The 16,565-nt window shown below is 37.3% G+C and overlaps 1 protein-coding gene across 2 annotated transcripts in view; it reads left to right on the top strand.

Annotated features, from left to right (window-relative positions):
* The window catches only part of MND1 (meiotic nuclear divisions 1), a 55,088-nt gene extending 43,027 nt beyond the window's left edge, over positions 1 to 12,061 (top strand). For both annotated transcript variants that reach the window (XM_074993166.1, XM_074993168.1), the window contains exons 7-8: positions 9,113 to 9,157; positions 11,834 to 12,061. In XM_074993166.1, coding sequence (XP_074849267.1) covers positions 9,113 to 9,157; positions 11,834 to 11,940 — 152 coding nt within the window. In that variant the 3' untranslated portion in view covers positions 11,941 to 12,061. The remainder of the gene's footprint in view (positions 1 to 9,112; positions 9,158 to 11,833) is intronic.
* The last annotated feature ends 4,504 nt before the right edge of the window (positions 12,062 to 16,565 follow it).

Genomic DNA, 16,565 nt, shown 5'->3' with positions numbered 1-16,565 from the left:
TTCTTATTCTTAAACCATTTCATTTAAAGGAGAATTTAATGTCAGTCTATATTAATATAGCTTTTATAGTTGATAATTGAAACAAAACTGAGGATATTTAGTTATGGTGTCTTGGTTACTCTGTGCATAGTACAGTTACCCTTAACAATAATCATGTACATGCTAAACACAAGTGTTCATGTCTGAGAGGAGGCTTTTAGAGGAAGATCATCAGCATTCCTGTTCAATCAGTGTGTTTTCTAGTGTGCCTGAGTTGTTGTAGTTCTAGCTTTGGAGTGGTGCGCTGAATGTATTTAGAGGCATTTTATTCTAAAGAAGAAATTTGTAAACTGTATATATAACTTTGTGAATAAAATTAGGTTTGTTCATCAGTTATGTTGCCGATGGGTGGGATTTCTAGATGGTACTGTCTCGAAAGCTGTAATTCTGAGTCTATGGGCCTGTGGTTGAGGGCCCTACAAATCTCTGGATATTTGATTTATAGCTGTGGCTGCAGGACTATGTTTGCTGTTTGGATGTGGGGTACAAATTTTGTATCCACCCAGGGCACTGGTTAATGGTCTGTGTGACTACCAATCCAATTTGGGGCTAGGCTATCCTTCAGAAATAAATAATTGCTTCTGCAGTAGTGTAAGGATAGTTTTTGGCTATTTTGAGCACAGTGGGGTAGTGGATGCTTTTTAATGAAATTTGGCTTCACTCCAATCTCAGTCAGCGTGTGTAATAAGAGGCAGAATTAATGGCAAAACGAACATTACACTTCATTAAGAGAGTCATTGATATTAACTGGAATGAGAAACAGGAATTTTTTTAGCAAATAAGAAATTTCCTGTTTTAAGCTCCTGATTCATGAGTAGACCACTGGAAATAGACACCATGGAAATTCTATGCTATGGTGTGGATTTAGAAGTATCTCCAGATGATGTTTGCTTTAGTACTGTTTTCAGTACCTGTATTTCAGATTTTTAATTTTAAAACCAAACTGTAGTTCTAACTCCTCGGCAGGTGAAGACAACTTTCCACTTGTGAATGGAAGTAATATTCTCTTGCTGAGTCCATTAACAGAATGAAACAATTTTGAGAAGTGTAAACTGCACATTATGATTTTGAGAATTAATTTTGAATGAGACTGATGATTAAACTGTTTCACTGCCGATTCTTTGGGTAGGAGCATCTAGCTGTGGGCGTTAGCCACTGCTTTTGGAATAATTTGAAAGAGAATTATTGCAAGATTTAAAGATTTAGAAACTACTTATTCCATCAAGTATTGGATTTGTTTGTTATTTAACATAGAATTACTATTTCCAGAAGGCATTTGGGAATTTCAATGGGGAATAAATGAGTTTAAGGAATGGGGACGTTTTAAAAGTGACTGAAGTAAGTCAATTATACTTAAAGTTCTCCAGAACACGAAGTGCATATATAGTAAGCTTCTATATCCACCATCCAGCGTATAGGTTGCTGGATACTTAAATATTCTGGATAATAGAGAGGTATACCTACCAATGCATAACGCTAAAGAGAAACAAGGTTAGATATTAAGAAACAAAAATGTGTGCAGAGTACTTTATTTACCAACAGTAACAGTGAACACTTAAACTGTATTAGCTGTATTTATTCATATTTATTTGCACGATACTGAACGTATGGAAATAACTCAAATGGTCAAAATGCTGGTCATTTGAGAATTCTGGATGGTAGAATGCTGGATATGAAAGAGGTTACGGGATAACTATTAAAGTTTTTGTTTGTTTTGAAAGTATATTGCTTAAGTTTTTGCCTAAAAATATCTTAGCATATAATATGTGGCTATTTGTATGTTTTGGAGTGGGGACCTATGTAGCACGCTTATTAAGCGCAGTTATAGTTAGAAAAGTGAATTTGTGCAAATAACTCTAAGGTCAGACCACTGAGATGAATGGGAGTTGAACTAGATTCATAATGAGATTTTTCTGACAGCATCCGGATTCACTGAGCTCATTTTCCTGATAAAAAGATGTTTTGTTGTTAGCAACCATGCAGTATGCACCTGATGGCCAGTAATTCAGTTTTGTTCTTTGTACCTTGTGCACTGACACTGCTGGTATAACTGCTGCAGTTGGAATGTAGTTAACAATTCTGTTAAAGAAACATGAGCCAGAGTTGAATCCACCCACATCAGAACTGGCTTTACGGTTTAACTGAAGTCTTCTTTTGTGAGTGAAATAAGCAGATGTAATTGAACATACATATACCACTTTCATAAGCAGGTGTTATTTTTAGGTAATCCCATTTCTGAGGTAATTGTACAAGAATGCATTCATTTTTAACATTTGAAAACCTAGGTAAAGACTTCATAGATCACAAGTAACTGCAGTTTTTGTCAACCAAAAATAGAGAAGTCAAGTTTGAATAGATGCTTTTGTAAGGAAACTAGAGAACCTTAAACTACTGCTCTCTGGTGTTGTACATGTTCAGTGTCTAGAAAATTCCTTTCTTCTCTGTTCCAGTCAGTATGGAGTAGAAACTAAAGGGGCAAAGAGTGTGAATCTGAGTGTATAGATGTGTACATGATATTTATGCTTAAGACAAATTCAAACAAGTCAAAGTGACTAGGCCTCTCTGAGAACTTGTATCTCTGCCAAATTTATTTTAAAATGAAGCTGTTTTAGCTAGCTAAGCAAAAAAAAAAAAAAAAAAGGCTTAATTTTATATATTTCACACCGGTATATCCAAGGACTTGCTTGATACCATTTTTTACAGCTTTGGCATGTAGGGGCAGGAGAGGGGAAGCCCTAAACTTTTTTCTCATTGTTCTAAGAAAGAAGGAGAAATTGAATTCTGTAAGGAATGCATTTACAAAAGTTGTAGGAAGAAGTGAAAGTCAGGGTTTGTGATGGAATGTCTCATTCAAACTTTGAAGCACAGATTTTGCAATCATCTTGTGCACAGGGTTCTGCCTAAATGGATTCAGGTGCAGGATCAGGCCTTTAAACTAGCAGCTACAGCCAGTACTCTCTGTTTCAACCTGGAATAATTGTATTTACCCTGATATTTAACTGAATTATGGACAAGGTTTTGTTTTGTTTTGTTTAATCACTGTTGTATTGTAATAGAAAAAGTGTTGGAGGAGTGGGATGAAAGAGGATGAGGGGGGTGAAACAGGTGTAAGTGCATTAGTGTCTAAGCTGGTAAATCTTCATAGCAATTTTGTGGAGCTGATATTGTAGGTAGGTAAACACATGGTGGGTTTGTGATGTGCACAATTGGCTACAGCTGGCTCAATGGAGAACATCATAGTTTGCAGCCTCGGGATTTGATCAGTGCCAAATGAGATAATTTTCCACACCATGAAAGGTCAATATTGTCTAGCAGCATTACCAACACTGCCACTGCTTACTGGGCTTTTACAAGATATTTAGGGGTGTATTACAGCTGAATAACAGCACAGAACACTGAGAGCCAGGGCTGGTGGCTGTAAACAGATTTTATGACACCAGGGGAAACTTGACTACACCCATGATAAATGGTCATCCAGCTTACTAAAATCATGTCAGGTTATGGATGTTACCGGAGAAGTGTGCTGGATTGGAGAAGTTCAATCTGTAGGTTACTTTGCTTTCCACTAATAAACACAGTTCACTCAACTCTCTGATGCAGATATTTGACTGTTTGAAAGTAATCTGCAAAATAAAATTTAAAATGTTGGTTTTATGCTCTTTTTGCTGCTGCATGTTTTATAAAGTAGACCTGGAAATGTATTTCTGGATTTTTGAATTATTCTTTATTTTTTCCATGAAAATATCAGGACTTCGTCTCATCTTCCCTGATAAAATGTGTCAGCAGTCTCATATATATTGGGAGCTTTGTCATATCTTCATTGGAGCTAGATTTGCACTAACTGTGAGCTTGTCTAAACTAGGGAAATTTATTGTTTTGCACCACAGCAGACCTGTAATGTGGAGAGACAGTACTGAGCAGACTGTACTGATGCAAGCCTAGTCTCACAAATGGTACATGTGTATGCTGGCAATTGATTGTAATTTCCTTCTACCTCTGTGGCAATTTTACTGGAATTATCAAGGTATTAGATTTGTAAACCACCCCCACCCCAGAAAAAAAGAATAGGGAGATGGAAGAACTTTGAGGCTATGTGGAAGTAAAAAAGTCTTTATTTTCCTCCTGACGTGTCCTAGCTGCAAAGTACATGGGGGAGGGAGCAGGTAACATCAAGTGCAAGTAATATGGACAAATACATACTGTATGCAGTAATGTAATAGAAATATCAATGGTCTCTGAGGGTACTCAGGAATTGCCACCGTGGTGAGATGTATTTCCTGAGACTTCACAGCAAGGGTCTGTAATTAGACAACCATGGCTAGCCTCTGCCAGCTAACTATACCTCATGGGCCTTGGGCTAAGAGGCTGTTTAATAGTGTTGTTGTTTTTTGAACTGGAGCTTGGGCTCCAGGGTCCTGTAAGGTGTGAAAGTCTCCGATCTCAGGCTGCAGCTTTGACCTAAACATCTTTAACCCACCATCTTGAGTCAGTTGGCACAGGTCAGCCATGGGTTTTTAACTGCAATGCCAGTGTACCAGAAATAAATTCTTTTGGTTTTTGGTGTTTGTTGAAGTGAAAGCAAATACTCCCACTGACTTCAGTGAAGACTGGATCAGACTCTAAGTCAGTGTAGTTTCTCTTTCATAGATGCACTGTTTCCTGCTTGGATTAGATCTTTGCTGCTTGAGCAATAGAAGAGGTGTGGTGTTGGTTATAAGAGTTGTGAGAATGAAGGACTAGGATTCTTTTTAATATATCTTGAAGGCTAATTGTGTGTGCACACACATCCAGGTGTGAGTGCATGACACTGTGGACGCATTACATGTATACCGATGAGATTTGACAGTGTAGCCTTTCCATAACGGACGTAAGGAGCTGGTACTGACTTAACTTGACAGTCTTTATTTTTCAATAGGCTAACAAAGATTCTAAGCCCTTTAAAAACAAAACAAAACAAAAACCAAATATCCAGAAAAGAGGATTAGTTTACCAGAAATGTAGCGTACACTGTTATCTCACCATATAGACAGAGGTGGAACTATTTTATACATTTGCGTAGGGGTTATTTTCAGGCATGAGAAAATATAATTCAAACACATGCTGGGTGGATTCAATCACAGATGGCTTGCGCTGTGTCAGACTCCATGTCTTTCCAAACTCTTCTAACACACAATGGTTGTTAAGCTAGGGGTATGAACACCTCCCCTCCCCCACCCATCAGGTGAATTTCCTATTAATCACAACATTTTCTAGTTTCTGGACTTTCACTTAAGAAACATTTCCAGCCCTTGTAAAGATAACATTCTCAATTTAACTAGCTACAGTAAAGAAGATATTTAATGTGTCATTTTAAATGACAAATCAAATGTGTGTGCATTGAATCCAGTTTATGGTATAGTGAACTTTAAAATATTACAACATATTTGATACGATGGCTGTAATCGTGCCAAGAATTCTGGTAAAGCAGAGCACTGGGTCATGTTCTTTACTCTGATTACAATGGAAACTTCGTATTTGGGGAGAAATGGTTGCTCATGCTGTCAATTAGATTTTTTTTGTCCCACTGTTTGATAGTCTGTTGGTGTAGTTCAGTGGACTCTCATTTGCATAGGCATTCGCATAGGAGCTGTTGCCCTGCCTTCTTTCTCATGGACTTTCCTCATTGCTGCAAATAGTCTGTGATGACAAAATGCAGCATCTTGTCCATAGCTAAGCAGGCAGGAATTGCAAGGCAATCAGGTTAGCGGTGTGCTCTGATGTATGTCAAGTGTGTAAGTTCTGCAATGCATCTGTGGCCAGTGGCCTTGGAAGTGGCATTCATAATAAACCTGAACTCAGAACATGAGCATGCTTTCATTAATTGGCATCTTATGTCACATGGTACACAGGAATAGCCTAAAGATGCTTCTCTGAGAGGTCAAAAATTAGTGAGAGAGGAGAACCTGACACGTTGTGCTTGAAGGAAAAGGTTTAATGAATTTGTCAGTAGCAGAAGCCTTAGACCCAGGGAAGTAGAAAATATTCCACACAAAAAGTAGGAGAGCATATAGAAGATTAAGATTAATAGACAGTTCTTTCTGTTGCTACCATTTTGATATTTATATACAAAGGGAGACTCATCAGTGAATTCTTTTTCTGTAAGTACAGGGTTTTGACACCTCCCTTCAAAAGTGGTACTAGGAAGCCTGCAACTAACAGTGCACATTAGCCTGTGAAAATAATTGCAGCTACTGTTACTCCATACAACAGAATTACATTCCACAATGTACAAGATACTTTATTCTAAAAATACTCAAGATGTTAATTATATTTTGTATTACCTGGTAACAGTTCTGCTGGCTGGCTGATAACTGTCCTTGGAAGGTTGCAAGTTTTCTCTGCCACCTCAGTGAACAAATCCGTAATAGCTGCCTGCAGAGATACTATGGTAGCTCAGATTATCACTAGCTGCTACTTGTTTTGTAAATCTAGTTATTTTGCCTTGGGAGACTTGGCACTTCATTATTCTCAAGGGTAAGATCTTGAGCGTCTTCCTGTTGGAGATCATATTTTGTGCATGAGAAGGTTAAAATGAGCCTTAGGAGTGGCCTGGAAGGAAATGTGAGCAGGGTTAGAAAGGGAATTCAGTACAATTCTTTCTTTGCTGCCTAAAAATTTGAAGGAAGAAGATCAATATTCAAGCTTTGTCTGCTGAGAGTTTTCATCATTTATTAGTAACATTGCCAGGCCTAGGTATGTTACTTTTCAAACCATCTTTGAACATCACCTTTAGAGATGACCTGTGACTGATTTTTAAACAAAAAGTTGGCTTGTATCCTTTTTTGCTGCCTTATGTCTAAAGAGATCTGTGTTCGGTTTTCTTAACCGTAGAAATATCAAGAATGTCATTATCAACACTACTTTTCTAGTGCGACTCACTGGGTGTTTTGGAGCATGTATGTTGTGATTTTATGCACCTTAACTGAAAGTTCAGGGCTGTTTAATCTTTGTCAAAGATTAGTTTTCTAAACAGTGTTACCAACTCATTGGAACTGAATAGGCTCTAGCAAAACAAAGTTGGAAAGTGTGAGTAAAAAAATCTCTTTCCCATCTTAATTGTTTAGGAAGTTTTATCAGGTTTATCAATCCTTGCCATGTAAATGACAGAGAAAAAACAATAATTGTTACCACAGTGAGCTTAGGTAAAACAGCATCAGAAACATCAGATGTCTCCACTTAACAAGGAGTTATTACAAGAGTGAGCATCTTTATAGTACCTTTGAGGTGTTTCTGGTAATAATATCAAAACAAGTAAAATCTCTTCACCTATTTGACAAATCAAACATGTCTATCAAATGTTAATATTGAAAAGAAATTGGACAGTTGTGCTGCGTCTTTTGTGCAGGTGACTGCACTTTGTCTCATTATTGACTAAATAATAATTAAATATCTAAACATCTATTTATGCTCTATTTGCTGAGTATGTACTATTATTTGAAGAGGTACATTTCCAAACCCTCCTCACAATGGGTCTATGTAACATGCTCTTGTTTAGGTAAGGATAAAAAGTGCACTTTCAAAACATTTTAGCTAACGTGTTTTAAAACACTAGTATTAACTAAGGTTTACAGATTTTTAACATATAAAAGTAAGTACAGATGAGTTCTAGTTTGGGGTACAACTTTCCCTGTTTTACGCTTGAGTTTTAAAACTCATTTTGAAAACTGCACATTTTAACCTAGAGTACATGATCTCTTATTTTATAGATAAGCTATGAGCCAGGCCACACAGTGCTTAAAATGCTGATGCTGCTAGTAGGTTGTCAGTGCTAGCATTCCCATTGATGGAGCTGCTGAACCAGTGGTAACAATAGAAAATTCTCAGAACAAATGCCAGTGCAGAGAAGAGTATAGAATGGCTCAGGACAGACATTATCTTTAAAAAAAAACAAAAACAAACACACACAAAAACCTCTTTTCCGTTATATAGCATAAAGAAGCAAAAAGGGCACAAGCCCTTTTATTCATTTCATAGGCTATCTTTAAAGAATTCAGAGTGTTCACCACAAATGTTTACTACATTCTTCAGATTACTGACTGCAGCACACAGGGTTAAATAATGAGTGCCAACCTTACCATGTGCCAGGTTTATTTTGCGTGATAATTAAAATTTGCCTACTGTAGGATATGACAATGAATACCTTATCTTGTATTCATTCTCAGTACCTCTTGGGAGAAACTTTCTACTTCATAGTGACCATTGTAAATGAAATACATCATGTGAGTGCTAGCAAGGCTGACTAGAAATGGTCAAGCTGTATGTAAGTGTAAGAAATATGATGATTCTGATAAGTTCCCAGGCTGACAGAGGATTTTTGTCAATAGGGACAAGAAGATTTAACAAACTTTCTTAGAAAGTGGTTTGTGTCATAGAAAATCTTTTAAAGCTAATTGCAATGGAGATGGCTTTTTTTTTTTCTTTTAAGTTTAAACTCTACGTTTGCTATCCAGAAGCATTATTCAGTCTGTTTTTCATCACAAGAGTCCTTACTATCCGTGGTGGAATCCTGAGACACTTTCTAAGGCCCAACTGATTTTCCCTCACAGGCCATTAGGGTTGCAAGGCATTGAGGTACAGGGCATGCTGCCACACCTCTCGGTTTTCGTTCTGGCTTCCCTGTGTCCTGGCCTCTGCTTCCAGCTCTGGCTAAGCTGATAACTCTCCCTGACCAGACAGACCAAGCACCATTTGCAGAGATGGCATCCAGTCTGGGAGAGTTGGCAGTCCTGGGTGTGACCCCGCTGTGGGGCCGTGAGGGGTGTGAAACAAAGCAAGCAGAATCAACCAGAATTATTTTCTCTTAAAATCTATCCTTAAACATACTTATGCCCCTTCAAATGATGTCATTTATGCTCCTTGGTTAGTGATTTTTCATTAACCTAGTTATAAAGAAATATTTGAAAACCACAGGTGAATATTTTTATAATGGTCAGTGAGTTCATAGGAACTGTCGATATAAACATAAGCTCACTATCTTGCACTTGTTAAATTATATGACTGTGTTTTGTATGTACATAGCTTTCTTCTTTTTCAGGTCAAGCAAACAAAGTTGCCAAGGAAGCAGCCAATAGATGGACGGGTGGGTATGCATTTACAATGCTCAACAAGATTCCTAACTACAGGGCTTGAAGCTCAATTCCAAGTTCTGCGCAGTGATTTATAGGGCTTTTAAATTATGTCATTTTTCAGACAAAATGAACCTTGTGTCTAGAAATGCAGGAAAATAAACCCCCTAAAAATATACTCTCATGGAGATGTAACTATGTTTCTCTTATGTAACTCAAAACCCAAAGGTAGGATTTTTCCCCACCCAAAAAATGCACAGCAGGCTTCCTTTCCTAATAAAAGCCTGGTTTTCTAGATTTGAGTCTGGAGATAATTTCTACCATTAACAGATTTCAACAGCAAGAATTATTGGCATAATTTTTAAGATGAATCGAAAACCACGTGGTTTATTTTATTTAATCTTAATTTGTTTAATGTTTGTTTTTAAAATGTACAGTGCTGTACATAGATTTTTTTTTTTAAATCTTGGTGTGCATACAGATTCAAATATGTATGTGGAGTGGTAAAGTTATTCTTGCTTAGAGCAGTTCATTTGATCAGAATTTTGATGCAATCTATATACTGTTAGTTATTGCATTATATTTTTATGGAAATATTTTACTCACTGTTTTCCCCTCCCTTTTGCCCTGCTGCTGGTTTGTATTTACATATTGCCCTTTTGCAGAACAAACGACGTGTGCTTTCATTTTTCAAAGTATTAATTGTCGGAATATTGTTCGTAAATGGTATTCAGAATTTTCCCTATTGGCTGCAATAGCAAGTGAATAGCCCGATCTTTTCTAGAAACAGAAATAGTAGACAATAAATTGTATTCCATAGTTTTATGAATATAGAAAAGAATATTAATGACTATTTCTTCTTGTTTATATCGTGTCTTTTGAACTGAATTGTTGTGGTTAGTGCCCTCTTATGAAACAGGAAAAAGTATTTATATTTAAAGATGGTTTCTGTATGGGTATTGTGTTATCAAGACTTCCGTTTTCTGTCTAAGACGTAAAACTGGTTGCACATAGTAACATATCTGTGCTTAATACCAATTTTATAATCAAACGTCGGTAAAAGTTGATTGCAAGGATACATTGTCAAAAGTAGCTTGATAGATAATTCCCCTTAAACTAAACAGTTGTGCAGTTGTAGAGATTAACATAAGAATCAAGTAATCTAGTTTTATATTAATTGAAGTTGTCATGTTAAATAAGGCACACTGAATTATTATTATAAAATACAATAATCTAGTACAAAAACTTATCAAAGCTTAGGTATTTCTAAGTGCACTTTTATTTTTTCAAACTAATTCCTTATTAGGCAACCCAAAAAGGGAAGAACTGTCTTACTTTGTTTTAAGCAAAATGTTGACTTTAGCTGGGAGCAGATCAATTGCTAATTCTAAAATTCCCTTGTGTAGCATTAGCCCACATTCTTCCGTGGTTAAAATACATTTACAAAAGAACTAAATAATTTTGCTTCAAGGAGTTAACTTAAAACCAAAAATAGGCAAAAGCCTTGGTCATATGCCTTTCTGTTTTGCTATTTTATGACAATATATGCATTTTCTACATGGCAATATTTTATCGTGTTTGTTTACAGTTCTCTTCTACCAGGCTAAATGAAACAACAGACCAAGATTTAGTAATCAACATGTAGCAGGACAAATCATGTTCAACTTCATATTGTTAACTTATTTAACTGTTGGATGGTAGCAGGAGAGCATGTTTAGAATGACTTTTCAGAAGATGATTAACTAAACTAATCCTCTGAACAGTGCCCCACATTGTTCTAGTGGCTATTTAAAGTCATCCACAATACACTGCTTCTGAGGACTGTCTTGAGAACTTTTAAGACCCAACCCTTATTGCATTACAATTCTAACATTTTAGAATAGCCCCTTGAAGGTCTATGGCAAAACTTGCAAAGGTTGTTAGCATGATTCAGTACGGATGTACTAAACTCTTCACCAAACTGCTAGGCTTTCTGGTACACACCAGCCCTACAATGACTGGTGATCAAGTAAAATCATCAGAGTCAAGAGTTATTTGGGTAACTGAGGAGAAAAAAACAATCTAATGAAGACATTTCAGTTTGGTTTTGTTACATATATTTGACTTCAGTGATAACACTTTCACAGTTTAAATTTAACAGAGGCCACAGATGATTTACATTCTGTTGGACATTTAGGAGATCCTGTGGCTTAGTAAGTGAACACTAGATTTGATGTAGCTAATGTTTCTAGGGTGCAAGTAATCAGATAGGAATAGCTTTATTTAAAAAGTGCACATCTTTTCAAGTTCTACTCAAACTTTGAAGAAGCCCCCGTCCCCAAGTAACAACTGCATGCACCTATTTTTAATAATCTTTTGAGTAATATGTTTAACTGTACAAAGAAAAATAGCTTCAGAATCTATAGTTAAGGGCATAATAGTGACTAATTTTTGAGCATCATTTTATTTTTATGCCCATATTTATACCAGCCCCGTTTTGCCTCATTAGCATTTGTAACACTGCTTAGTTATTCCTAAAACAGAACAAACATTTCACTTCTTCTTCTCCTCTTAGTCCTGCCTAGTATTCAGAACTTCTCATCTCTGTTCTCTTTTGGCTATTTCCAGAAGTGGTGAAGAGTTTATGGTAGTGATAAATGTAGTGCTGCCCTTCTGCTTGTGAATTGAAACATTTTCCACTCTGTTCACAGATAATATATTTGCAATAAAATCTTGGGCCAAACGGAAATTTGGATTTGAAGAGAACAGAATTGACAAAAGTTTTGGGATTCCAGAAGACTTCGACTATATTGATTGATGTGTTACTCACACAAGTGTACATAGATTATTTAATATTGCTCAGTTGACATTTGTCTGTGTTGCTTTTCAAAACAAAACTAAAAGTCCCCTTCTATTAGTTGCACTTTTCACTAATGTTAATAAAATTAAAAAAAAAAATTGGCAGCTTTTGTTGTTTGTTTCCCCATTTACTTCCTGAACTCTCAACACCCAGTGCCAGTGGGAGACAGACCAGCAATCAGAGCACGTTGTGTGGGCTGGTTATTGTCAGAAGGTCCTCGTCCTCATGTTTCTGGTTGATTTTCATAAGAATCAGGAGGAGTTCAATCACAAGGAAACCAAAATATCCAATGAATCTAGGCATGGTTAGCAGTTGGACTCTGTGGAAGAGTCTATAGAATGGGAATAATGTTGGAGGACTTGTGAGGAAAATTTCCATGGATGTGAATGAGGACAAATCATTCTAGTCAACCAGTATACGTCCAACTAACTTTGTTGATGTTGATACTCTGAAATGTGAATAAGGATAATAAAGTTGCAGAGAGCTGACAAATTGATCTGGATAACATAAGAAATAATGACACAAGCTACTAATTATCCTGAGGTACAACATTCAAGAGCTGATGGTGGGAAGTAAGACCGAGGTAATATTACTAAGGAACAACGAATAGCTCTTGAGATAAGCAGATTGGGGAGTAGACTTGCTTCCTGAAAAGCAACAGGTGCAATTCATAGAAGAGATCTGAGAGGAAGCAGTACATAAGCTTGGTGTAGTCCTCTAGATGTATTGTTGCTTGGCCACAAAAAAGAACTGATCCCAAACTGTCAGATGTGCAAAGATCATGTGTTTCCATAATGCAGCGATTCTAAAACGTATGTATGGGTGATTCCTTTCACACAGCAAGCCTCTAAGTGTGACCCTGCCCTTATCAATTAAAAAGACTTTTTTTCTATATGTAACATTATAAATGCTGAAGGCGAAGGGGGATTTTGGAGTGGAGACTGACAGCTTGTGACCACCATGTAATAACCTTGTGATCCCCTGCCACAATGGTTATTATACACTTGACTCACAAGGGTAATGTCTTGCTGCAGCATCAGCTGTAGGAGGTGCCTCACATGCACCTGAGCCGCCAACGCAACCTGTTGAGTGTGAGTGAAGTGGCCAACTTCAGTATGGCTTTTTCAAGTGCTGTTGGTATCAGATACTAAAGAAAAGAATGAGAGGTGGGCTGGAAAGCTTAAGGATATATATATAATTTTTTTTATCATCAACCTCCTCCCTTCTATTTTGTGTAGTGGCTCCAGGGTATTGGGAGACCAGTCTTGCCGACACCTAAGTAGATTTTATGAACCTTATGTTTCTGTGTATGCCATTCTGATGGCTTTTACCACAAGTCTCTCATCGGTTTTTGCTTTGGCAGACTAATACATTGTTAGCACTTCTGTTTGTTCTAGCAGATGTCCACATGGACCTAAATTCAAGCCTTACTACATCTTCCCCTACATTTAGCAAGTGTCCATGCTGTTAAGAAACTTTCAATTAACTGTTGCATTTCTCTCCTTGTTTGCTTTCCTCTTTCATGCTTGCTCTTTCTGTGAGAATGCAGTCAGGTGTTACTGGTAAGCCTGAATGTCTCTATAGTAACTCACTTCAGAAGTCTTGTCTGAACAGCATCTGGGAGTGTGGGAATTGTCTTGAAAGGTCTGAGGTAGGACCCTCATAATCTTCCACTTCTAGCCAACTTGGCAACTCTACAGCAATGTGCAGGATGCTGCATGTCAAAATGGGGTTTCACATTGTTACAGGCTTGTAAAGCAAGGTGCTACCTGATTATCGAGACCAATGTTGCTCAACATTTTTATCTAAAGTATCCATTTTTAAAAACAAACAAAAGGTACCCCCAGACTTCTCTCACGTACCCCTAAGGGTATGCATGCCACCAGCTGAGAAAAAAGTTCCTAAGATAATCTGAGGTTTTGAAACAAGTGCCATTCAACTTTTCCAGATTCCTGTACCCTTTTCAGGAGTTAGATTTGTTTTGCATACCACCAAGTTACACTTCACTTAAAAATTTCGTACTTACAAAAATGTGCAAAACTGTCACAGAAGACTGCTACTGAAAACTTGCTGACTTTCTACCATCTTATTATTTAATAAATGAATTAGAATAGAAATATTGTACTTAGGTTTCAGAGTAAAGCATATGAAGCAGTAGAAACAAGTCATTGTCCGAATGAACTTTTAGATTGTACTGACTTTACTAGTGTTTTGTATGTAGTCTGTTGTAAAATGAGGCTAATATCTAGATGACTTCATGCACCACCTGGAAGACCTAGGTGTACCCCTGGTTGGGAAACACTGATCCAGACATGTATCAGAGGGCTAGCCGTGTTAATCTGGATCTGTAACAGCAACGAAGGGTCCTGTGGCACCTTATAGACTAACAGAAAAGTTTTGAGCATCAGCTTTCGTGAGCACAGACTCACTTCATCAGATCTGATGAACAGCAACCCTTCGTTGCTGTTACAGATCCAGACATGTGCATCTCTGTTTCAAAATGCTGAAAGATCTCTCTCTGACTGAAGTGGTATCCTGATGGGCAGCACCAGGATTTTATTAGGCATTTTGCTAATAAACGAGGCTAGGGACCTCAGGGTGATGTTGACATGATTAGAGTATAGCAGCTCTATCTGCCTCTTCCAAATCCTCTGAGAATTACATCTGAACCTGAAGAGTAATTTGTCTCCAACTCCATGAATCCCACAAGCATTCTATGGATCAGGTGTTCCATGCAAGATTAGTCATTTATACATTCCAGAGTCAGAGGAGCTTGCAAGCATGTACTTTCATGCTTGGTGTATCATGTCCCTAGAGGGTGGATCTGATCTCTCATGCAAGTGTCTTGACAATTGAACCTAAGGACAGGCATCATTTTAATAGTGTGGGCATGGGCACTCAGGCTTGGTTTTTTACTTTTGGTATGAGATGAGACATACTGTGACACATCACTATATCAAAACTTTTTACTTAAAAACTAGGCGGCTATGCCCAATGCTCTCTATGCTCACCAAATCCCCTCTTTTCCGGGGGGGGGGGGGGGGGGGGAAGAGCCTGGGGAGCTGCATGGCCAGCCCTGGCCTTCCCAGGGCCTCTCCCTGTCTCCACCCCCAGGTGGCAGATATGTGTTTCTGTAATCTTGTTGTTCTGTCACCCATGAGGAAAATTTCTTTATAGAGAGAGATGTTAAATTGAGGCATCTGTCTGAACGTTCTTTGAAGACTCGCCTTTTGAGCAGCCTTTTGTAGATTTCTCATTTTGTTTCCCATTTTATCATATTTATACTTGAATCTTCCATATCAAGAAAGCTATGGCTAAAAAAAAAAATTAATTTTAACTCCATGAAAACACTGGGCTTTAATTTGTTAATAGTCTAGCATTTTTCCTAGTTTTTTGCATCCTGATTTTAGCTAAGTTCTCAATCAGTCTTGTAGAAGCTAAGTAATGTAAGAATTCCTCCACATGAGTGCAAAATGGATCTATAAAAACTGCGCAGTGAGCAAAAATGCATTTTCTATTATCCATCTGCAGTTTTCTTGAAGCATTCTATTGCATATAACACTTTGAATATATTTCCTGCCGTTAACCCAAGTTTTAAAAAAAGTTAAATGTAATTCCTGATATTACATCTGCCTTGAGGTCTGTCAGTTTTTGTGGTTCTTTCATTCATGTATAAAAAAAGCTGTATTTTTATTGTTTAATAAAATACAGGGTTTTTTAATTCTTCCTGTTTTGCAAGCAAAATGCGCAAGCACAATGCAGCAGGAGGGCAAAACTGGCTACAGTGAAACACTCAAATGGGTTTGAACTGTGGTCAAAACTATAAAGTAAACAAACAAAAATATTTAATTTACCAGAATTTTACATACGCTAAGCAGCAAGATAGATGGGAAGTTTTCAGATTAAAGTGTTTTTGTTTTGATTGACAAATGTCACTTTAATCAGGATTAATGAAGATTAAAAATGGGGGAGGGAAAATAGATTTTTTTTATACTTGTAAAGGTCTCCATTAGCTTCAAATTTTTATTAATGTAATTAATATGTAACACTTTGAATTTGGCCCTATTTAGTTAATAAGTAGTCTTGGTATAAGCCAGAACAGTTGAGTTGAGTGCAGTTGCAGTTGCTCTGGCCAGGCTTGGATATAGGCCTTTTTAAGTGTCATACTCTTCTTGATCTTCACTGACTGATGTGTAAACACAGTGGTGACACAGTTTGTGTCTGCAGGGCTTTGAATGGTTCTCCTCTTTCTAGGATTTTGGATTGTACTATGGGATGCTGACAGATGAAGAGCTATTTTTGTTATCAGCTCTTTATTGAATTTATCTGAAAGGTGACATCCTTACTTGGAGAAATGCCAAGAATAGATGTAAAACTCTTCTCTGGTGCTGTTAACCATAAGTGGTGTCAAGCTAGGTTGGCATCGTTCCAAGGAAGAGTACTTGTCTACCACAGGAACAATGGCTCAAAAGCCCTGTGCTTATTGAGACTGAGAGCCACTGCTCTCTTCAGAGTAACAAACAGCTCTGAAGAGAGCCATGAGTGTATGGGGACAAAGCTTAATTGAGATTTGCATTTTTCAT

Source organism: Carettochelys insculpta, chromosome 4 (genome assembly GCF_033958435.1).
Source record: "Carettochelys insculpta isolate YL-2023 chromosome 4, ASM3395843v1, whole genome shotgun sequence".
In the NCBI taxonomy this organism is placed as follows: domain Eukaryota; kingdom Metazoa; phylum Chordata; order Testudines; family Carettochelyidae; genus Carettochelys; species Carettochelys insculpta.
The sequence above is the reverse complement of the archived record's forward strand: the minus strand, read 5'-3'. Positions and strand labels throughout refer to the sequence as shown.